The 23651-nt window shown below is 41.7% G+C and overlaps 1 protein-coding gene across 5 annotated transcripts in view; it reads right to left on the reverse strand.

Moving 5' to 3' along the window:
- UBR1 (ubiquitin protein ligase E3 component n-recognin 1) overlaps positions 1-23651 on the reverse strand; it is a 693945-nt gene that overhangs the window by 403089 nt on the left and 267205 nt on the right. For all 5 annotated transcript variants that reach the window (XM_053697798.1, XM_053697801.1, XM_053697800.1 and 2 more), the window contains exons 14-15: positions 21641-21769; positions 17423-17600 (exon numbers count right to left, since the gene is read on the reverse strand). In XM_053697798.1, the coding sequence (XP_053553773.1) occupies positions 17423-17600; positions 21641-21769 (307 nt within the window). The remainder of the gene's footprint in view (positions 1-17422; positions 17601-21640; positions 21770-23651) is intronic.

Here is a 23651-nt window from a genome sequence, read left to right on the forward strand (position 1 = left end):
AAAGCCTTATCCAGAAAAAAGCAGAGGTAAGTCTTCAATAAAGACCATGCCTGCTGACCATGAATTGAGCCACAGAGCTCTTCTGGGTGGATCTGCAAAAGTCATAACTTAGCAATAATATGAAAAATTACTGAAATGATAATTAGGAGATTCAAAGAATTTTGAAAATCTTCAACAGCAAAAACTTCTGAAACCAATCAGACAGATTTTCACATCAAAGTGAAGAAACTGCAATTACCCCAGTTATGTTGAAGCTGTTGAAAATCAACTTGTGGAAAACAATGTCTTTCTAAGGAAAGAATTCAAATATCTTATCCATAGGCTTCCAAACTATCCTCAAAGGAAATAGTAAATCAAATGGCTAAAGTGGCAATTTTCATGTCAGCCTTGAAAAAGGTTCCCCCAAAACTCTATATTGGAAACTAAAAAAGGGGAAATCTTTAAAATACTGGTGTGGCCTGTTTCTAGGAAATAATTACTGGAATGGCCTCAGGAATAGGAAATACATCTAGTGATTTAGCAGAAGTAGAAAAAAAAATCAAAGCAAATTGCAGGATAGATTTTTCTTCAGCTGGAATAGGGTACTGGACACCTAAAATACAATTACATTAATTAAATTTAATTAAATTAAAACCTCTCTTAGCAAATAGCAAATATGTAGATAGTTTATCCCCACAGTAGCAATTTTGTGTCTAATAGGACATCCTTTATTGCACTTCTTAAAGCCATCAACTGTCACATATCTGAGGTGACATGGGAATTGAATCTGCATCTGCAGAATTTTAAAGCCTATGCTACAGGTAAGCTTCTTGCATATCCTGAGCAGTATTAAAGTCCTGATTCTCAGACAACATCTCACTTACAGAAGACGAAGCTGAGGAGTCAGTGTCTGAATATTTTTAAAAACGTCCTTAAAAGGATATGAAAACCAGAGATTTTCTTTCACGATTCAGACAGAGCATCCAACTTAAAACAACTTTCCAATTTACTTCTATTACCTAATTTGCTTAATTCTCTAAGTATCTTGTGTTGGAAAGCATACCTATGTAGGCTCAAAAGCAGCAGTGCACGACTGGGAGCTAGCTGCCGATTGGTTGCTTGACATATATCCTCATCATTAGCTGACCCAATGCTTTCAGGTAGCTCCCAGTAGTGCAATACTGATAATTCAACAAAATACCAAAAGTATAAAGCAAATTTGATAATGGAAGTAAATTAGACAGTTGTTTAAAATTGTATGTTCTATCTGAATCATGACATAAAAAATGGGTTTCATGTCCCTTTTAACGGACTGATCAATTCAAGAATCAGTTACCATATAATTTAAGTTAAAATTATCTATGCACTGAATTCTCAAACCAAATCTTTAGAACTCCCTTGTGCAATGAACAAACAGGGAGTACTTTAGAAAAAAAATAGAATTATTTTGATCAGAATGCATAAAGAGATCCAAAAAGAATAGCAAAGATAAACTGATAATTACAGAAAAAAGCTTGCAAATACACACTTAAATAAACAAGAGATAGGTAAATCTACGTTCTAAAGGACCTAAGTGTATAACAGTGGGGACAGTATAAAATATGCTCCAATATGTAATACAAAATACAGACAATAAAATTTACTGTACAAAATGAAATATATACAGCAGTAAATTAATACAGTTGCAATATGTAACTGGGACTTTAAAATCTAAGAGTCTGAGATTATTATAAATGTAAAAGGAGAAAATATATAAATTTAAGGCCCAGTTTGAGATTATATATATATATATATATATATATATATATATATATATATATATATATATATACATACAAAAATTGAAAATAAGCACTCACTGGTCTTCAGTCAGCAAAGTCACAAAAAATATCTCTTTATTGCGTGCTGTGAAGTTTCGGGACCAAGGAAAGTCCCTTCCTCTGACAGTGTTACAGTGAACAATGCAGCCTTATATAGGCCCTAAACCCACACCCAAAAACCTACAGACCAATTCAAAGGTCCTGTTAAGTACACCCCCCCCCCAATCATAACATTTGATAGGTAGATAACCATGTGGTTAAGTGAAAATAAAAATAAACGTATTACAAGTATATTTCATATTACGGTGCAAAATATATATTCCTCCTATCGTCAGGGTCCGCAATCCCAGCCACAAACCAAACAATGTTCATGATACCATGAAAACTAACATAACAAAATCAACACGCTGCCAATAATCTCCGTGGTCCAATCACAGTGGCTGCATAACTATCCAATAGTAATCCCTAACAGGTACGGTGTTAAAATATTCCGCCCCTCAGTAACAGATTATCAGCAACAAATCGATAAATCGCAGCATCAGATAATTATATAGAATTTCTCATCTATCAGGGAGTACATGCCGTCTGATGAACAACCCCATATATGAAGTCTAAACATGCCACACACCAGGTGTTATATTCGCCCATATTTTCAATTGCGTCTGTTTATATTACCAAGTCACACCCACTGCAGGGCAGTGTCTGTGATCACATGTTACGTTTTGTCCAATCCATGAGGTGTAACAATCACACCTGTCAAATGTAAATAAACATTGAAAGAACCCACAGTTCTAGCGAACCTAGTGAAAAGTCACACTATCGGTCTAGCAGCCGACCAAACTCCACTGTCTACTCGTACTGTGCCAAAGCATTAACCCCACGGTCACGCACATATTAAAGATTACCACCATGCTCTAAAGTCTGTCTGAGAGGCCGAAAATTGTCCCTTATCATATGTTAACCACTATCACACAAATTGTTATTCAGGACTGTATCCAAACAGCCCACCTCATACCAGAGCATATATAAATATTTATGTGTAGTATCACTTTTATCACTATTCTCCGGATAGCTAATATGGCCACTCAAAAGATTATTTTCCACCAGGACTATGTTCAAGAAAGCAAATACCTGTGCTCAAACTAACTATATATACTTAGATAATGTAGCCCAAAATCAAATAACCGAAACCGTGGAATCCTCCATGGTACATAGGCTGTGTAACCCCAGAGAGAGCCGAGATGGAACCAACTAGGCACCTACCCGTAACCCCCGTGTGGCACACACCACGCCTATTAGAGTATTCCTGGATCACATCTATAAGGTCTGTATCAGATCCATCTTGGGCGCGCCAAGTCATATAGCAGACACCCCCGGTTACTAAAGTATGTCAATAACCTAACACCCCAACAACCTTATAGTGTTTAGAGACCAAGTGCCCCATATGCAGCCAATCTCCCTAAATTATATGTCATATGCTGGAACCATCATTAGATGTGACTCTGGACCCCGGACCCCAAAAACAAGGTAAGAATATAGTGGCATAAAAACATTAGAAACAGAGTTAAAAACAAAAATATAAAAACACAACGCATTATGTTAGACAGAGCCATAAGGGGTAGAAACAACAAAACAAATTGGTCATAACCTATACGTCAGACATCCTCTAGGAGATCATAAGGATGAAAATCCACATCAATAGATCATAGACTCTCACAAAATCATAGACTCTCACCAAGACTAATCAGATAATACATCTTAGGATAATCAATTTATGGGGTGCATATGCCATGGGGGGACGCCCCCCCATAGTGTCAAATATATAAATAAACGGAAGATGAAATCTCATCAAATTATAGATAACACTGCCAGCCAGTGTGTACATTCAGGCCTCTAGGACTCAGTGTCCCCAGTTCGTAAATCCACCTGGATTCCTTCTGCAGCAAGAGTTTAGCTCTATCACCTCCTCTTCTCAGGCATGGAACATGATCAATGATCCTGAATCTCAGTTCATTCACAGAATGTCCTGCCTTCAGAAAGTGGCGTGCTACCGGCTGATCTGACTTCCCTTTCTTGATGGCTGTTCGAATACTGGACCGATGGTTCGCCATCCTTGTTCGAACATCATCAATCGTTTTCCCAGATGGGCAATTGAGAAGATAAATCACAAATTTGGTTGTACAAGTAAGAAAAAACTTCATTTCATATTTCTTCTTCTTATCAGGATGATTAAAAGTGAGAGCCTGTAAACATCCAGTTGCAAGTTACACAGCTGGGGCAGCGATAACATCCCTTCTTCTCAGATTTTAGCCAGGCCTGGTGGGCTGGATTAGAACAGATATCAGTTTTCATCAAATCATCCCTTAAACTGCGACCCCGTTTATATCCAATTCTCTGAGATTGCCAACTCTTGAAAGGAAGGGCAGCATCACTCTCTAGCAGTTTCCATTCATTCTTCACTGCCTGAGATATAGAATAGCTCTCTGGGGAGAAAGTGGTAACAAAAGTGAGTTGTTTGTCCGTCTTTGGCTTAATTAATCCCTCAGAACTTGAGAGTATAGTGGCTTGGTTCCTCAACTCCATTAGGAGTTTCTTTTTGTATCCTCTGTCAAGGAAGCGTCCTGTCATTTCATTTATTTGTTTTGAGCACAACTCAGCATTTGTATTGATACATATAACTATTTGATATTGTGCTTTCGGGATGTTATTAATCAAAGAGGGCTGATGACAGCTTTTAGCGTGTAAAAGTGAATTACGGTCAGTGTTCTTACGGAACAAGGTTGTCCCTAGGCCTCCTTCAGTCTTGAAGACCCTGACATCCAGATAGTCTACTGTGTTGACATCCGTGGTGTGGGTAAATCGAATGGTGCTTTCTAATTTATTAAGATCTTCTATCCACTTGTTTAGGCTTGTTTCCTCATCAACCCAGATCAAGAACAGATCGTCAATGTAGCGGCAGAAAAATGTAATGTTCTTGTTGTTATGCACCTGCATCAATGTGTTTTCATATTCCGCCATGTATAAATTAGCTAACGATGGGGCCACATTCGACCCCATCGCCATTCCAGAGATCTGTTGATAAAATATGTTGTCAAAAAGGAAGAAATTTTCGGTCGAACAAATAGTGAGAAGTGTGATCAGGGCCTCTTCTGATGGTCCTATGTAAACTGCTCTCCGTAGGGTGTTTGTTACTGCTGTAATACCAGCTGCTTGAGGAATAACAGTATAGAGACTCGATACATCGAGTGTCACTAACAGATCAGTGGTCCAAATGTTCTCGAATTTAGTGATCCGCCTAATGAAGTCATTAGAGTCCTGAATATAGGAACCCATAGATTTTACTAGTGGCTGTAGGTAAAAGTCAACATATTGGGCAAGGAGTTGCAGTAAGGAGCCTCTTGCCGAGACTATGGGTCTCCCCGGAGGTGTCTGTAAATTCTTGTGAATTTTCGGGAGTGTATAAAGAAGTGGTACTACCGGATGTTCCCTTGTCAAAAATTTAGAATCTTGCTGAGTAATCAGACCCTTCTCTTTCCAATCCAAGAGATGCATATCTATTCTCTTTTTCACCTTAAGGGTGGGGTCACCACAAAGGGGGAGGTAGGTGCATTGATCAGATAATTGGTTCATGATTTCCATTCTGTAGTATTCCACATTCAATATGACCACAGCTCCTCCCTTGTCTGCAGGGCGGATCACTATTGAAGTATCCTCCTTTATTGCTTCTAGAGCTATTCGTTCTTCCTTCATGAGGTTGTCTCCACGTCTTCTCTTAGGTCTCTTTGTGATTTGCTTAGAAAGGTAATTGATCACAGTGTTGATGTTGTGATTAGTGGATGTAGGATCAAAGGTCCCCTCGTCCTAAAGTCATTTATTGTATCTTCATTGGATTTAAAAAACTCTTTAAGGCGCAGATTGCGTCCAAATTTTTGTACATCAATGTACGTGTTGAATTCATTGAATTTATTAGTGGGTACAAATTATAAGCCCCTATTATGGAGGCTTTCTTCAGCTCTAGTGAGAGAGCGCATGCTCAAATTGATGACAGTGTTTTCTATCTCCTCCGGTATAGTGGGCGACGGGCAGTCCCCCCCCCCTCATCGTGTTTGGCCTGTGCCTCGACCTAAAAAATGGCCACTAATGGGATGTGTAGATAGTGGTGGTAGTGATGCTAAGCCACTTTCTGAGGTATTCCAATGTCCTCGGTTCCCCCTAGATCTGGTATTTACTCCATGGGTATGGATGTCTTCTACTCTACTGCCAGTCCCAGGGTCAGAGCTATCGCCTGAGCTGGTGTCAACCGTTGTAATCACCTTCTTAGTAAATTTTCTATCACGTCTGGGTCTAAAAACTCTCCTGTCTTCAGGTGCCATCATCCACCTATAAATGGACTTATAAGTATAATCCTGTGTGCAGCACCAATACAGATATTTACGCCATATCTTATAGTAAATCTTTCTTGTAACATGCTTACAAGCCTGAATCATGGTCTCAATGACCGACTCGAAAAACCATGCTTGGATAAAATTAAGCATTCAATCTCCAAGCAGTCAGCTTCAGAGAAATGAGATTTGGATAAAGGAAGGGCCCTTGAAGTAGAAGGTCCTTCCTCAGTGGAAATCTCCAAGGTGGAGAGATGACATCTCCACTAGGTCTGCATACCAGATCCTGCAAGGCCAAGCCGGTGCAATAAGGATCACCAACGCACTCTCCTGTTTGATTCGAGCGAACAGGTATGCTAGACTGAAATTCCAAGGAACCGCCAGAGCATCTATCAGTACAGCCTGAGGATCCCTTGACCTCGGGAGCTTGGCATTCTGAGGAGATGCCATGAGATCCAGCTCCGGCTGTAACCATTTGAGGATCAAGCTGGAAAATCCCTCCGGATGAAGTTCCCACTCCCCCGGCTAAAAAGTCCGTCTGCTCAGAAAATCCGCTTCCCAATTGTCCATTTCTGAAATGTGAATTGCAGACAGACAGCAGTTGTGGGACTCCACCCACTGAATAATGTTGGCTACCTCTGTCATGGCCAAGGAACTCAGAGTTCCTCCCTGATGGTTGATGTAAGCCACTGAAATTATGTTGTCCGACTGGAACCTGATAAACCGGGCTGAAGCTTACCGAGGCCAAGCCAGAAAAGCATTGAAGATTGCCCTCAGCTCTAGAATGTTTATGGGGAGACTTCACTCCTTCCGAGTCCATAGACCCTGTGCCTTTAACAAGCCCCAGACTGCTCCCCAACCCAGTAGGCTGGCATCCGTTGTTACAATCACCCAGGTAGGCCTGGGGAAGCAAGTTCCCTGGGATATATGTTCCTGAGACAACCACCATGAAAGAGAATTTCTTGTCACCTGATCCAGTTCTGATCCGCATAATCCCAGTTCCATTGCCTGAGCATGCGTAACTGCAGAGGTCTGAGATGGAACCGAGCAAACGGTATGATGTCCATGGCAGACACCATCAGACCAATTACCTCCATACATTGGGCCACTGATGGTCAAAGAGGACTGAAGGGCAAGACAAGAGTTGAGAATCTATTATGGTTTCACTGATAGAGAAACTATTATGGTTCCCAAGAACACCACCCTTGTAGCTGGAATTAAGGAACTCTTTCCCAAATTCACCTTCCATCCATGAGAGCACAGAAAAGATAACATTTCTGTGTGGGAGTTTACTTGAAAAGATGGCTCCTGAATGAGAATGTCGTCCAGATAAGGCACTTTTGCAATGCCCCACAACAGAAGCACCGCCAACAGCGCTCCAAGAACCTTTGAGAAAATCCTGGGAGCTGTGGCAAGGCCGAATGGAAGGGCCACAAACTGAAAGTGTTTGTCTAAAAACGCAAACCTCAGAAACTTGTGATGGTCCCTGGGGATGGGAATGTGCAGGTACGCATCCTTTAAATCTACTGTTGTCATGAATTGACCCTCTTGAACTAAGGGAAGAATGGAACAAATCATTTCCATCTTGAAGGATGGTACTCTGAGAAACTTGTTTAGACTCTTGAGGTCTAAAATTGGTCTGAAGGTTCCCTCTTTTTTGGGAACAACAAACAGATTGGAGTAGAATCCCAGACCCTGTTCCCGCATTGGAACAGGAACTATCACTCCCAGGTCGGATAGAACCCGGACACAATGTAAGAATGCCTCTCTTTTTATCTGGTCTACAGATAATCTTGAGAAGAGGAACCTGCCCCTGGGAGGAAAGGTCTTGAACTCTAGTTTGTATCCTTGGGACACGATGTCCACCGCCCAGGGATCCGGGAACATCACAAACCCAGGCTTGAGCAAAGAGAGAAAGTCTGCCCGCAACAAGATACGCTCCCGGATCGGGGGCATACCCTTCATGCTGACTTTGAGTCACTAATGGGCTTCTTAGATTGCTTCCCCTTGTTCCAAGACTAATTGGGCTACCAGGAAGACTTGGACTGTTCCTGTTTGGAAGAGGGAGGGGAAGGCTTTAATGTTTCGAAAGGAGTGAAAATTACTCTGACATCCTTTCTGTTTATTCCTCTTATCCTGAGGGAGGAAGTGTCCCTTTCCTACCATAATATCTGAAATAATTTCGGCCAAGCCCAGCCCAAACAGGGTCTTACCCTTGTAGGGAATTGCCAAAAGTTTAGACTTAGATGACACATCCGCAGACCAGGACTTCAACCATAAGGCTCTATGGGCCAGAATAGCAAAGCCAGAAATCTTTGCTCCCAATTCAATGACTTGTAGGGAAGCATCCGTGATAAAGGAATTGGCCAACTTAAGAGCCTTGATCCTGTCCTGGATCTCTTCAAGAGGAGTATCCATCTGAATAGATTCAGACAATGCATCAAACCTGTAAGCTGCTATGCTGGTGACAATAGCAAAACACACCGCAGGTTGCTATTGTAAAACCTGGTGTACATACATCTTCCTAAGTAACATCTTATCCATAGGATCCTTAAAAGAACAGCTATCCTCTATGGGAATAGTGGTTCTCTTAACCAAGGTGGAAATTGTCCCTTCCACCTTGGGGTCCGTTTGCCATGACTCCTTTATAGAGTCAGCTATTGGAAACATCTTCTTAAAAATTGGGGATGGAGAAAAAGGGATACCAGGTCTCTCCCATTCCTGTGCAATAATCTCTGTAGCCCGGTCTAGTACAGGAAAAACCTCCACTGCGGAAGGTACATCAAAGTATTTGTTTAGCTTACTAGGCTTCTTAGGATTGACTATGACAGTCGTGTCAGAGTCGTCCAAGGTGGCCAAAACCTCCTTAAGTAAAAACTGGTGTTCTAGCTCAAATCTGAAGGATACAGCTTCAGCATCAGAAGAGGAATTACACTGTCTCAGTCTGAGATTTCACCCTCAGATGCTACCGAAGTATCTTCCTCCTCAGACTTCTGGGAGGGAACATTCGGAATAGCCACGACTGTGTCAGAAACCTTACTCACTGATTCTTTACATTTCCTCTTGCATTTTCACTGCAGCATGGGAAAGGCAGAAAGCACATCAGTTACCGCAGAAGATATGAGGGTAGCAATTTCTTGCATAGTAACTCCAACCGGAGTGTGAGAGGAAAAGCAGGGCACTGCATGTGTAGACGATAAGGTTTGGGACACTTGAGGAAAAAGCTGCGGCATACCTTGAACAGGAAACGCCTGAACAGCATCCGCCTTAGATAATGATGGCTTAGGATCAAAAAGTCTATCCCTGTAATGCAATGTTCTCTCAAGGAACAAAAAGGGATTGGTGGCTCCACATTAGCATCAAAATACAAACTACAAGTAACATTTTGCAGGGCCTCTTGTTCCATGTTTATCTGTAGAAATGGAAGATATATAGAGGGCGACTCCTAGTGCAGATCAGTTAGCTTTAAATTCTCCCACTAACAACTCCCCTTGGAAGAATACTCACACAGTGGGAAGCACACTATAGTGCTAATGCAGCCTGCTGGGTATATTGCAGTGGCCCAGCGCACATATACACTCTGGTAATGAACAGTTCCAAGGTTTTTGTTGCAGGATATTCCAATAAAACAACAGGAGACTTCAGTGGATAAAAGGAACTTTATAAAAATCAAGGAATCATATAAAAACAGTCAGTAAAACACGCTACGCGTTTCTCAGAGTTAACCACTCTGTTTCCTCAGGCATGTTTACCCAATAAGAAAAACAAGCAAAAAATAAAATACTTTTTATATAACTTTTAAATTTATAAAAAAAACAAATATTTTTACTGTTCCTTTAAATTTTAAACTTACTCTTTATTTCTTAACAGCAGAGCAGCGGCACTATAGAAAACTCAGACAGCCTCTACACCTCAGCAAGTTCTGCAGAGGTGCCTACCTGTCCTGCTGGTTGCCGGAATCAATAGTAGTTAACGATCCAGACTCAATCCACAGTTGCTCCAACCGGCTATAAAGTGATCGCTTTCACCGTCTTCTGAAAGAGCAGAGCCGCAACAAATTACTCAACCATCCGGCACATACAGGAAGTGATCCGGAAAAGGGTGGAAAAACACTTTTGCCACCTCAGAAAAAGCCCGCCCATCGTGGGCGTACCTAACTGAATCTTCTCGACCACCATTAACTTCCTTATCAAAGGTAAAAAAACACAACCAATGCCATCCACCCTATCCAGAACATACCGGACACAAAACACTACTTATCAATAAATGTACTGTTGTCATAAATTGATTCCTTTCGTCCCCAGTGCCTTCCCAAACTGCCACACATTATCCCATTAATCCATAATAGGATCAAATGTATTTAACGTCCCAAACAGAACTAACTGTTAAAGAGACAATATATACCTTTCTTCTTTCAGAGAATAAATTTGGCACTTACCTCAATGTAGATCTGCCCGGCAGCAGGACAGCTCACTTGGTTTGAGAGGGCTTCCTTCTTTACATGGACCTGTGGAAAGAAGAAAGACTGAATAATCTTACTCAGGCTTTCAAGTTAGGGCAGCAACAACTGTTTGAGAGGCGCAGTGGGTATTATACCCCACAAGTTCTCAATTGCTTAAAAGCCACCACTGCTCTACTGAAGAGACTGATATGGACTATGGCTAGACCCCAGAAAAGATCAGGGCAAACCTGCTCTGCTTTAAAAATAATAAACTCTTGATTGAAGAAAATTTCTTTCAGACACCTAAACTTTACCACCTCGTTGCAACGCAGGCAAAGAGAATGACTGGGGTTTGAGGGAAAGGAGGTGATACTTAACAGCTGTGGCGCTCTTTGCCTCCTCATGCTGGCCAGGAGTGATATTCCCAATAGTAATTACTGACTCACCGTGTCATTAGAAGAAAGTTGCATTTTATTAAAGGGATATGAAACACAAAAATTTTCTTTGGAGATCCAGAACGATCATACAATTTAAAAAAAGTTTCCAATTTACTTCTATTATCAAATTTGTTTCATTCCCATGGTATTCTTTGGTGAAGAGATAGGTAGGTGTCTGGAGCACTGTAGGAAACATAATTTATGCTTACCTGATACATTTATTTCTCTTGTGGTGTATCCAGTCCACGGATCATCCATTACTTGTGGGATATTCTCCTTCCCAACAGGAAGTTGCAAGAGGATCACCCACAGCAGAGCTGCTATATAGCTCCTCCCCTAACTGCCATATCCAGTCATTCGACCGAAGACAAGCAGAGAAAGGAGAAACCATAGGGTGCAGTGGTGACTGTAGTTTAAAATTAAAAAATACCTGCCTTAAAATGACAGGGCGGGCCGTGGACTGGATACACCACAAGAGAAATAAATTTATCAGGTAAGCATAAATTATGTTTTCTCTTGTAAGGTGTATCCAGTCCACAGATCATCCATTACTTGTGGGATACCAATACCAAAGCTAAAGTACACGGATGAAGGGAGGGACAAGGCAGGAACTTAAACGGAAGATACCACTGCCTGTAAGACCTTTCTCCCAAAAATAGCCTCCGAAGAAGCAAAAGTATCAAATTTATAGAATTTTGAAAAGGTATGAAGCGAAGACCAAGTCCCCGCCTTGCAAATCTGTTCAAAAGAAGCCTCATTTTTAAAGGCCCAGTAGAATGAGCTGTAAACCTTTCAGTAGGCTGCTGGCCAGCAGTCTCATAAGCTAAGCGTTTTATACTCCTTAGCCAAAAAGAAAGAGAAGTTGCCGAAGCCCTTTGGCCTCTCCTCTGTCCAGAGTAGACAACAAACAATCTCCTGATTAATATTCTTATTAGAAACCACCTTAGGTAAAAACCCAGGTTTGGCACGCAGAACTACCTTATCTGCATGGAAGATCAGATAAGGAGAATCACATTGTAAGGCAGATAACTCGGAAACGCTACGAGCTGAGGAAATAGCTACCAAAAAAAGAACTTTCAAAGATAAAAGTTTGATATCTATGGAATGAAGAGGTTCAAACGGAACCCCCTGAAGAAACTTTAAGAACCAAATTTAAGCTCCAAGGTGTAGCAACAGGTTTAAACACAGGCTTGATTCTAACTAAAGCCTGACAAAATGCCTGAACGTCTGGAACATCCGCCAGACACTTGTGCAAAAGAATAGACAGAGCAGAAATCTGTCCCCTATCTGGTGACAGGCTATCGAGCCTGAATTAAGGTGTCAATGACTGACTCGAAGAAACAATGCTTTGATGAAATCAAGCGTTCAATCTCCAGGCAGTCAGCCTCAGAGAAATTAGATTTGGATGGTTGAAAGGACCTTGACGTAGAAGGTCCTGTCTCAGCGGCAGAGTCCATGGTGGAAAGGATGACATGTCCACCAGATCTGCATACCAAGTCCTGCGTGGCCACGCAGGCGCTATCAAGATCACCGATGCTCTCTCCTGCTTGATTTTGGCAATCAGACGAGGGAGCAGAGGAAACGGTGGAAACACATAAGCCAGGTTGAAGGACCAAGGCGCTGTTAGAGCATCTATCAGCGTTGCCTTGGGGTCCCTGGACCTGGATCCGTAACAAGGAAGTTTGGCGTTCTGGCGAGACGCCATGAGATCCAGTTCTGGTTTGCCCCAACGATGAATCAATTGTGCAAACACCTCCGGATGGAGTTCCCACTCCCCCGGGTGAAAAGTCTGTCGACTTAGAAAATCCGCCTCCCAGTTCTCTACACCTGGGATATGGATAGCTGATAGGTGGAAAGAGTGAATCTCTGCCCAGCGAATTATCTTTGAGACTTCTAACATCGCTAGGGAACTCCTTGTTCCCCCTTGATGGTTGATGTAAGCCACAGTCGTGATGTTGTCCGACTGAAATCTGATGAACCTCATTGTCGCTAGCTGAGGCCAAGCCTGAAGAGCATTGAATATCGCTCTTAGTTCCAGAATGTTTATCGGAAGGAGTGTCTCCTCCTGAGTCCACGATCCCTGAGCCTTCAGGGAGTTCCATACTGCCCCCCAGCCTAGAAGGCTGGCATCTGTCGTTACAATTGTCCAATCTGGCCTGCAAAAGGTCATACCTTTGGACAGATGGACCCGAGATAACCACCAGAGAAGAGAATCCCTGGTTTCTTGATCCAGATTTAGTAGAGGGGACAAATCTGTGTAATCCCCATTCCACTGGCTGAGCATGCAGAGTTGCAGCGGTCTGAGATGTAGGCGGGCGAACGGCACTATGTCCATTGCCGCTACCATTAAGCCGATTACTTCCATACACTGAGCCACCGAAGGGCGAGGAGTGGAATAAATAACACGGCAGGAATTTAGAAGTTTTGATAACCTGGTCTCTGTCAGGTAAATCCTCATTTCTACAGAATCTATTAGAGTTCTCAGAAAGGATACTCTTGTGAGAGGGGATAGAGAACTCTTTTCTTCGTTCACTTTCCACCCATGCAACCTCAGAAATGCCAGAACTATGTCCGTATGAGACTTGGCAATTTTGAAATTTGACGCCTTTATCAGAATGTCGTCTAAATAAGGGGCCACTGCTATGCCCGCGGCCTTAGGACAGCCAGAAGTGACCCCAGAACCTTCTAAAAAGATTCTTGGGGCTGTAGCTAACCCAAATGGAAGAGCTACAAACTGGTAATGCCTGTGTAGGAAGGCAAACCTGAGAAACCGATGATGATCTTTGTGTATCGGAATGTGAAGATACGCATCCTTTAAATCCACTGTAGTCATGTATTGACCCTCCTGGATCATAGACAGGATGGTATGAATAGTCTCCATCTTGAATGATGGAACCCTGAGAAATTTGTTTAAGATCTTGAGATCTAAGATTGGTCTGAAGGTTCCCTCTTTTTTGGGAACCACAAACAGATTTGAATAGAATCCTTGTCCCTGTTCCTCCTTTGGAACTGGGTGGATCACTCCCATAACTAGGAGGTCTTGAACACAGTGTAAAAATGCCTCTCTCTTTATCTGGCTTGTAGATAATTGTGAAAGGTGAAATCTCCCTTTTGGAGGACAAGCTTTGAAGTCCAGAAGATACCCCTGGGATACAATTTCCAACGCCCAGGGATCCTGGACATCTCTTGCCCAAGCCTGGGCGAAGAGCGAAAATCTGCCCCCTACTAGATCCGTTACCGGATAGGGGGCTGATACTTCATGCTGTCTTAGGGGCAGCAGCAGGCTTTTTGGCCTGCTTCCCTTTGTTCCAGGTCTGGTTAGGTCTCCAGACCTACTTGGACTGGGCAAAAGTTCCCTCTTGTACTGCATTAGAGGAAGTTGATGCCGCACTCGCCTTGAAGTTTCGAAAGGCACGAAAATTAGACTGTTTGGCCCTTGATTTGGACCTATCCTGAGGAAGGGCATGACCTTTTCCTCCAGTGATATCAGAAATGATCTCCTTCAAACCAGGCCCGAATAGGGTTTGCCCCTTGAAGGGAATGTTAAGCAGGTTAGACTTTGAAGTAACGTCAGCTGACCATGATTTAAGCCATAGCGCCCTGCGCGCTTGAATAGCAAAACCAGAATTCTTAGCCGTTAGTTTAGTCAAATGAACAATGGCATCAGAAACAAAAGAATTGGCTAGCTTAAGTGCTCTAAGCTTGTCAAGTATGTCATCCAATGGGGTCTCTACCTGTAAAGCCTCTTCCAGAGACTCAAACCAGAAAGCCGCAGCAGCAGTGACTGGGGCAATGCATGCAAGGGGCTGTAGAATAAAACCTTGTTGAATAAACATTTTCTTAAGGTAACCCTCTAACTTTTTATCCATTGGATCTGAGAAAGCACAACTGTCCTCGACAGGGATAGTAGTACGCTTAGCTAGGGTAGAAACTGCTCCCTCCACCTTAGGGACTTTCTGCCATAAGTCCCTTGTGGTGGCATCTATTGGAAACATTTTCTTAAAAATAGGAGGGGGAGAGAACGGCACACCTGGTCTATCCCATTCCTTAGTAATAATTTCTGTAAACCTTTTAGGTATTGGAAAGACATCAGTGCACACAGGCACTGCATAGTATTTGTCCAATCTACACAATTTTTCTGGCACTGCAATTGTATCACAGTCATTCAGAGCAGCTAAAACCTCCCTGAGCAGCACGCGGAGGTGTTCAAGCTTAAATTTAAATGTAGACATATCAGAATCAGGTTGAATCTTTTTCCCTGAGTCAGAAACATCACCCACAGAAAGAAGCTCTCCTTCCTCAGCTTCTGTATATTGTGAGGGAGTATCAGACATAGCTCTTAAAGCATCAGTATGCTCTGTATTTCTTCTAACTCCAGAGCTATCTCGCTTTCTTCTAAATCCAGGTAGTCTGGATAATACCGCTGACAGTGTATTATCCATGACCGCCGCCATGTCTTTTAAAGTAAACGCTATGGGCGAACTAGATGTACTTGGCGCCATTAGAGCGTGAGTCCCTTTAGCGGGAGTCAAAGGGTCTGACACGTGGGGCGAGTTAGTCGGCATAACTTCCCCCTCGTCAGATTCCTCTGGTGATAAATTTTTTAAAGACATAATATGATCTTTATTGCTTAAAGTGAAATCAGTACATTTGGTACACATTCTAAGAGGGGGTTCCACCATGGCTTCTAAACATAATGAACAAGGAGTTTCCTCTATGTCGGACATGTTTAAACAGACTAGCAATGAGACCAGCAAGCTTGGAAAACACTTTAAATCAAGTTAACAAGCAAAAAATAAAAACGGTACTGTGCCTTTAAGAGAAACAATTTGTCAGAATTTGAAAAACAGTGAAAAAAAGCAGTAAATCAAACGAAATTTTTACAGTGTGTATAATAAGCTAACAGAGTATTGCACCCACTTGCAAATGGATGATTAACCCCTTAGTTCAAAAAACAAATCAAAAAAACGATATAGACGTTTTTTTAACAGCACACCAAACTGCCACAGCCTTGCTGTGGGCCTACCTTCCCCAACAAATGATTTTGGAAAGCCTAAGAGCCCTTGAGAGAGGTCCTATAGCATACAGGGTACTCCTGGAGGAAGCTGGATGTCTCAGTCTGTAAAAGTTACTGCGCAAAAAAGCGCTAAATTAGGCCCCTCCCACTCATAGGAACACAGTGGAAAGCCTCAGGAAACTGTTTCTAGGCAAATTTAAGCCAGCCATGTGGAAAGAAACTAGGCCCCAATAAAGTTTTATCACCAAAGTATATATAAAAACGTTTAAACATGCCAGCAAACGTTTTATATTGCAAATCTATAAGAGTATTACCTCAGAAAGTAAGCATGATACCAGTCGCTATTAAATCACTGTATTCAGGCTTACCTTACATAAATCTGGTATCAGCAGCATTTTCTAGCATACACATCTTCTAGAAAAAAATTTAACTGCACATACCTCATAGCAGGATAACCTGGACGCCATTCCCCCGCTGAAGTTACCTCTCTCTTCAGTCATGTGTGAGAACAGCAATGGATCTTAGTTACAACCTGCTAAGATCATAGAAATCACAGGCAGATTTTTCTTCTTTTTTCTGCCTGGGACAAAATAGTACAACTCCGGTACCATTTAAAATAACAAACTTTTGATTGAAGTAAAAAACAAACTACGTAACACCACTTTCCTCTTACTACTTCCATGCTTGTTGAGAGTTGCAAGAGAATGGCTGGATATGGCAGTTAGGGGAGGAGCTATATAGCAGCTCTGCTGTGGGTGATCCTCTTGCAACTTCCTGTTGGGAAGGAGAATATCCCACAAGTAATGGATGGTCCGTGGACTGGATACACCTTACAAGAGAAAATAGTGCAGCCATTTAGTGCTCTTGCAAATTGATAACATTCTTGCAAAACTGCTGCTATATATTGCTCCAGATACATGCACGCCCCTGAACTTACCTCCTTGCTTTTCAACAAAACATACCAAGAGAATGAAGACATTTTGATAACAGAAGTAAAGTAGAACGTTTTTAAAAACATCATGCTCTGTCTGATTAATTTAAGAAAAATCTTGTGTTTCATATCAATTTAACTTCAGTTAACCCATGTATCAATAAATAAAAAAAATTCAAGATTTTTCTAATTTTTATTTGCAAAATTAGATCTACTTAGAAAATAGACTCTTAACTGCATGTTTAAAGTATCTAACTCAAGAAAGGTGTCTAGAATTTGCTATTATGTATCTATTTTCTATTTTCTAAACAAGGGACCACATGCCTATATATCTGAAACCTAGAAAAGGTAACAATATTTTCCATTCTTAAAAGCAAAATTAAAAATGCAAGTCTTAATGACCTAAAACACCTACCAGCCAACATCCGAGAGAGTGGAAGGTGTATGCTGATTGGATCTCTGGACACTTTGTATGGATAGCTCTGATATGAATGTCCACACATTTCAATTGGCGTCTTCTCGTCAGAAGTGAGGTTGCTACATTGCAGGACCATTTGGTAGCATTCCTTGTAGGCATTAAGCAATATATCATCCTTTGTAGTGGAGATAAAAAAGTGTAATTTTTATGAGAGGTAATGAATAGGTGTCAGCAAATTACAAAAATGTTAAACAAAAGGATGAATGCAGACATTGTAGCTGTCAAGTTTTGCAAAATGATTGCAATACCCAAATACTTTGAAAATCTGCACCATTTTGCTTTGCAGATGCAATGCAATGTAATAATCAGTGAGGAATCACTTCTACAAAGTAGCAAAAATGTACTGAAGTCTTTCTGAAAGAAAGTATAATATCAATATTTTTATCTTTACAGTGAATCCTGACATACCCTTTTTTAGTGAAATAGATATAGGAGACAATTTATCACGCATTCAGGTGGAGAAGCTATTAAGTTAGAAAAACTGTCTGCTGGCAATTGCCACTTGCGATGCAGTATCACATGGCATTTGCCAACACCAGAGACAAAAAGAAGCAGAAGTGCTTCTTACATTTGTGGCTGCAGGCTCTCTCATTCACGCCTGCACCCAGTGGCATATTTAGGTTTTGTGCTGCCCTAGGCACTCAAAATTCTGCTGCCCCCCAGGTTTTAGGACTTTTTTAGACATACTATTTATTGGGCCAGGGTGCTACATTACTTTTTTTTTTTTGCATTTTCAAAAATATTAATTTGGAAGGGAGGGGGAGAACGAGGGAGATATGGCAGATGAGAGACTGGAAGAGCAAAACAGCAGCCATATTTCTATCTAGCACCTGCACTTAAAGGGACACTGAACCCAAATTTTTTCTTTCATGATTCAGATAGAAAATGCAATTTTAAGCAACTTTTTAATTTACTTCTATTATCATATTTTCTTTGTTCTTTTGCTATCTTTATTTGAAAAAGAAGACATCTAAGCTAAGGAGCCAGCAAATTTTTGGTTTAGAACCATGGACAGCAATTTTTTATTGGTGCTGTCCAATCAGCAAGGACAACCCAGGTTGTTCACCAAAAATGGGCCGGCATCTAAACTTACATTCTTGCTTTTCAAATAAACATACCAAGAGAATGAAGAAAATTTGATAATAGGAGTAAATTAGAAAGTTGATTAAAATTGCATGCTCTATCTGAATCATGAAAGAAAAAATTTGGTTTCAGTGTCCCTTTAATGAATTAATTTAAAAAAAATATATATGCATAGATCAGTGTTAACATTATCAAAAACTGTATACAAAACATTCATACTGTTCCCGGTCTGAGAAACCTTCTGCACTTTTTACAGCCCTGTGTTTAAAAATGACAGGCCGGGCTCTGGGGATGGAAGAACCGGATACTGGGGGCATGAAGCTGCTTCCTCTTGGCTGTGCTCACAGTGTGCTGTGTCGGTCCTATCTAGCTTGTGCCCTTAGTGTATTCCCCTGGGGCAGCCTTCATACCCTCGCAATACACACTGCATGCGGCAACATTATTTTCCCAGCCGGAGATTTAATTCTCTATTACTGTGATCCGGCTCTACAGTGTGGGAGTAGCACTACAAAATTCTCAGTAATAGAGAATGAAATCTCCAGCTAGAAAAATAATGTGGCCGCATGCAGTGTGTAATGTGTTGTTACACTCACATTTTAAGTTACCTCCTCTGATCAGTCTGATGATCTGATCCCTTCAGCCGAGCTGCTTTTCAGAGGCAAAGCGCCAAAGCGGATTATACTCCTTCCGTCCCCTTCTCCTTTCTTTACAGAAGCCCAGGTGCGCAGATACAGCCACCACCATATGGGAACTTTAAATATTAATTAGGATGTGTAACAGACAGGTAGCGCCTCCCTCTATCACATCCCGCTCCAGTCCTCACACTGATCAGAAAAGCCGGTCACGTGACCGCTCGTAAGCCGCCCAGGCAATTTTTTTTTTTTTTTTTAAAGCATGGCCAGATACTGCAGTGGACAAGTGCCGCCCCCCAAAATCTGCCGCTCTAGGCCTATTCATTAACACGCCCCTGCCTGCACCGTATAGTCTCAAAAGCTATGAATGCAGCTTAATAAATTTAACCTATAGCCACTGCTGTTTTCCCTGATGCAGGGTAACTTTTTATGTAGATTAGTATGCAATTTAATTGTTATACCATTAACTGCAACATTATACAAGTTCCTTCTTATTTGTTTCACCTATACAATCTCTTCATTTGTAGTTTATATCCTTGTATTTTCCAAAGAAAAGATCTTATTGTTTTGAGTTTGTGACTGCATTACAGATTGTTTTATTTGCACACATTTCTATACTAAATTTGCTCTGTATATAAAACCTATTACTATTAGTATAACTATTATCCTATACTATAAAAGGCCAAGTGTGTTTGTCCGAAGCGTTCATGCACAGTAGAGACTGCGCGCGAGGACAAACACACCTGGCCTTCTACACTGCAGACTCAGAGTGAGTAGCGTGATGGGGCGCCAGGCGTGACGTGGGTGTGGCTGGGCAGGTACGGGCGGGACTGGGCATGACATGGGCGGGGCCGTGTGGGGTGTTGGCGGAGTTGGACAGGCCGTGCAGAAAGCTCAAGAGAGGGGGGGATCGAGAGAGCAAAAGAGGGGGGATTGAGAGAGCAAATGAGAGGGAGATAGACAGCAAAAGAGAGGGGGTAGGGAGAGCAAAAGAAAGGGGAGAGAGAGAGATCAAGAGGGGAGATAGAGAGAGCAAAAGAGAAGGGGAGGTAGAGCAAAAGAAAGGGGACAGAGATCAAAAGAGGGGAGATAGATCAAAATAGAGGGAGAGATACAGCAAAAGAGAGGGGGGAGAAAGTGGAGAGAGCAAAAGAGAGGGGGAGAGCGCAAAAGAGGGAAGAGAGAGCGAGCATAAGAGAGGGGGGAGAGAGAGTGAGCATAAGAGAGGGGAGAGAAAGTGAGCATAAGAGAGGGGGGAGAGAGAGCACAAGAGAGGGGAGAGATAGAGCAAGCATAAGAGAGGGGGAGAGAGAGCACAAGAGAGAGGAGAGAGAGAGTGAGCATAAGAGAGTGGAGAGAAAGAGTGAGCATAAGAGAGGGGGGAGAGAGAGCACAAGAGAGGGGAGAGAGAGAGCAAGCATAAGAGAGGGGGAGAGAGAGCACAAGAGAGAGGAGAGAGAGAGAGCACAAGAGAGAGGAGAGAGAGAGAGCACAAGAGAGAGGAGAGAGTGAGCATAAGAGAGGGGGAGAGAGACAGCAAAAGAGAGGGGGGAAAGAGAGCAAAATAAAGGGGCGAGAAAGACCGCAAAAGAGGAGGGAAAGAGAGTTAAAGAAAGGGGGGAGAGAGAGAGCAAAAGAGGGGGGACAGAGAGCAAAAGGGAGGGGGGAGAGAGAAAACAAAAGAGGGGGAGAGAGAGCAAAAGAGGGGGGATAGAGAGAGCAAAAGAGAGGAAGAGAGAGCAAAAGAGAGGGGGAGAGAGAGAGCAAGAGAGAGCAAAAGAGAGGGGGGAGAGAGCAAGAGAGAGCAAAAGAGAGGGGGAGAGAGCGCAAAGAGGGGGAGAGAGAGCGCAAAAGAGGGAGGAAAAGAAAGGGGGGGAGAGAGCAAAAGAGACGGGGGAGAGAGAGAGAGCAAAAGAGGGGGGAGAGAGAGCAAAAGAGAGGGGGGATAGAGAGAGCAGAAGAGAGGGGGGATAGAGAGAGAGCAGAAGAGAGGGGGGATAGAGAGAGAGCAGAAGAGAGGGGGGATAGAGAGAGAGCAGAAGAGAGGGGGGATAGAGAGAGAGAGCAAAAGAGAGGGGGGAGAGAGAGAGAGCAAAAGAGAGGGGGGAGAGAGAGAGAGAGAGAGCAAGGGGTGGAACCTCTGTACTGCAAAAATTTGCTGTGTACACGGGCTTTAGGACTAGTTAATGTATAAAGCGCCAACAGATTCTGCAGCGCTGTCCATGGGTACAACAGTGATACAATACAATATAAGACACCGGACAAAATTAAACAAACAAATACAGGGGGAGTTGAGGGCCCTGTTCCCGTGGCAACTTACAATCTAGACTACCCGGTTAATTAAACTTTTAGCTAGATATAATGGGATTGTTGGGAGATAAAATTAGGTTTCTATGCTGCTATGATAGAATAGATAAAAAACAAATAATCCCGTCCTTACGTCACAGGCGCACCATTCCTGCATGAGCATTAAGACATTCTTCAGTTGCATCTGAATGGCTATTGCAGCTTCCCAGTCTGAATCCATCTCCACATGTTGTTCTACCATTCTACTTATTGCTTCCATACCCTGTCATGAAAGAAGACACTTCTATATATTTCAAGAACCATAAAACAACGTAAAACATAAATAATATTAGTTTAAGATTAAATAAATCCTCTCCAGATAATCCACACATTTATTACATCTAACAGACTACAAAATATTACAGGCAGCCCCACAGAAAATGTCTGCGTAGGTGAGAATATTTCTGATCTTAGTTTAACTCTTCAGAGCACAAGTAAAATAATAAGTAGTTGAGCAAGAGCAGGTTAGTAACCATGGTTACTGATTATTTCACCTGTGCTCTAGTTTAGATCATATGAAAATTTGGCCCGTTGGTTGAAAAAACACTGGTTTAACATGAATATTTTTTTTATCATCACTACAGAAGCAAATTAAAGAGATGTTTACTATTTCTTCATGTTCAGAGACATTGCACATTCCTGAAAAAGGCCAGTAAATATTAAACTTATGGGTTAACCCTTAAGGATCACGACGTACCCTCTACATCACTGGTCATTAAGGGTTTTTTGGCCCGTAATAGCAAGGCTGGGCTATTACAACCTCCCTCCCTCCTCTGTTATAGCCACACTATCAAAAACACAAGCACCATGAAGAGGTTAAATAAAGCATTCAACTAAAAAAAATACAGTTTATTTATATTATCTTCTTGCAAGATATGATTTTTTCACGTGTTATCCTTTGTTGAAGAAAAAAACTAGGCAAGCTGATAGGATCATGCACACATCTCTGGCACTCTATGAAGCAGTGTTTGTGTAACATTGCTTCAAACATTGTTGCAAGCACAGCTGCCATAAAGCAGCTGCCATAAAGAGCAACAGGCTATAATCCTACCTTGGTTTACATTTCACCAAAGGATACCAAGAGAACTAAGCAAATTAGATTTGAGAAAAAAAAATAAATCAGTTTACTTCTATTAATTGCATACTCTATGTGAACCAGTTTCGTATTGAATTACTGTCCCTTTAATATTGTATAAACAGTTATTTATACACAAAAGCTTTTTAATTTAGAAAATCTTTAGAAACAAAATGAGAGAAAAAAAAATGCAAATAATGTAAAGAAGAAAAGAAACCAAACAACTCAATAGATGAACAGGCTATCACTGCACATTCCTTAATCATACCTTGGTAGTCTATCATGTGCTTTCACATATTATTTAATTGTATTTTGTACATATTCTATTACATAAGAACATGAAGGCCATTACTAAAAGATCAGGGAAAGTTCAAAAACTATGGTATAATCTATGGTACAAGTTCATTACTTATTTGGAGCCAGAAACTACAGTAAATAATACACATGATTCCAGCTAAAAATTATTTTTTAATAATGATGATGATTATTTAAAAAATACTGCAGTCCCAGATATCAATGCCACTGGTATTTTAGCTCTTCATGTATTCATATATACAAAAAACAAAATTTATGCTTACCTCATAAATGTATTTCTTTCCGGATATGGTGAGTCCACGGAATAATCAATTACTGTTGGGAATACCACTCCTGGCCAGCAGGAGGAGGCAAAGAGCACCCCAGCAAAGCTGTTAAATGTCACTTCCCCTCCCACAATCCCCAGTCATTCGACCGAAGGAAAATGGAGAGAAGGGAAAAACACAAGGTGTAGAGGTGCCTGAGGTTAAGGTTAAAAATAACTGTCTTAAAATAAAGGGCGGGCTGTGGACTCACCATATCCGGAAATAAATGCATTTATCAGGTAAGCATAAATTTTGTTTCCTTTCCTAAGATATGGGGAGTCCACGGAATCATCAATTATTGTTGGGAATGAATACCCAAGCCAGAGGACACAGATGATTAGGGAGGGACAAGACAGGGAACCTAAACAGAAGGCACCACCGCTTGAAGAACCTTTCTCCCAAAAGAAACC

Source organism: Bombina bombina, chromosome 1, assembly GCF_027579735.1.
Source record: "Bombina bombina isolate aBomBom1 chromosome 1, aBomBom1.pri, whole genome shotgun sequence".
Taxonomy (NCBI): domain Eukaryota; kingdom Metazoa; phylum Chordata; class Amphibia; order Anura; family Bombinatoridae; genus Bombina; species Bombina bombina.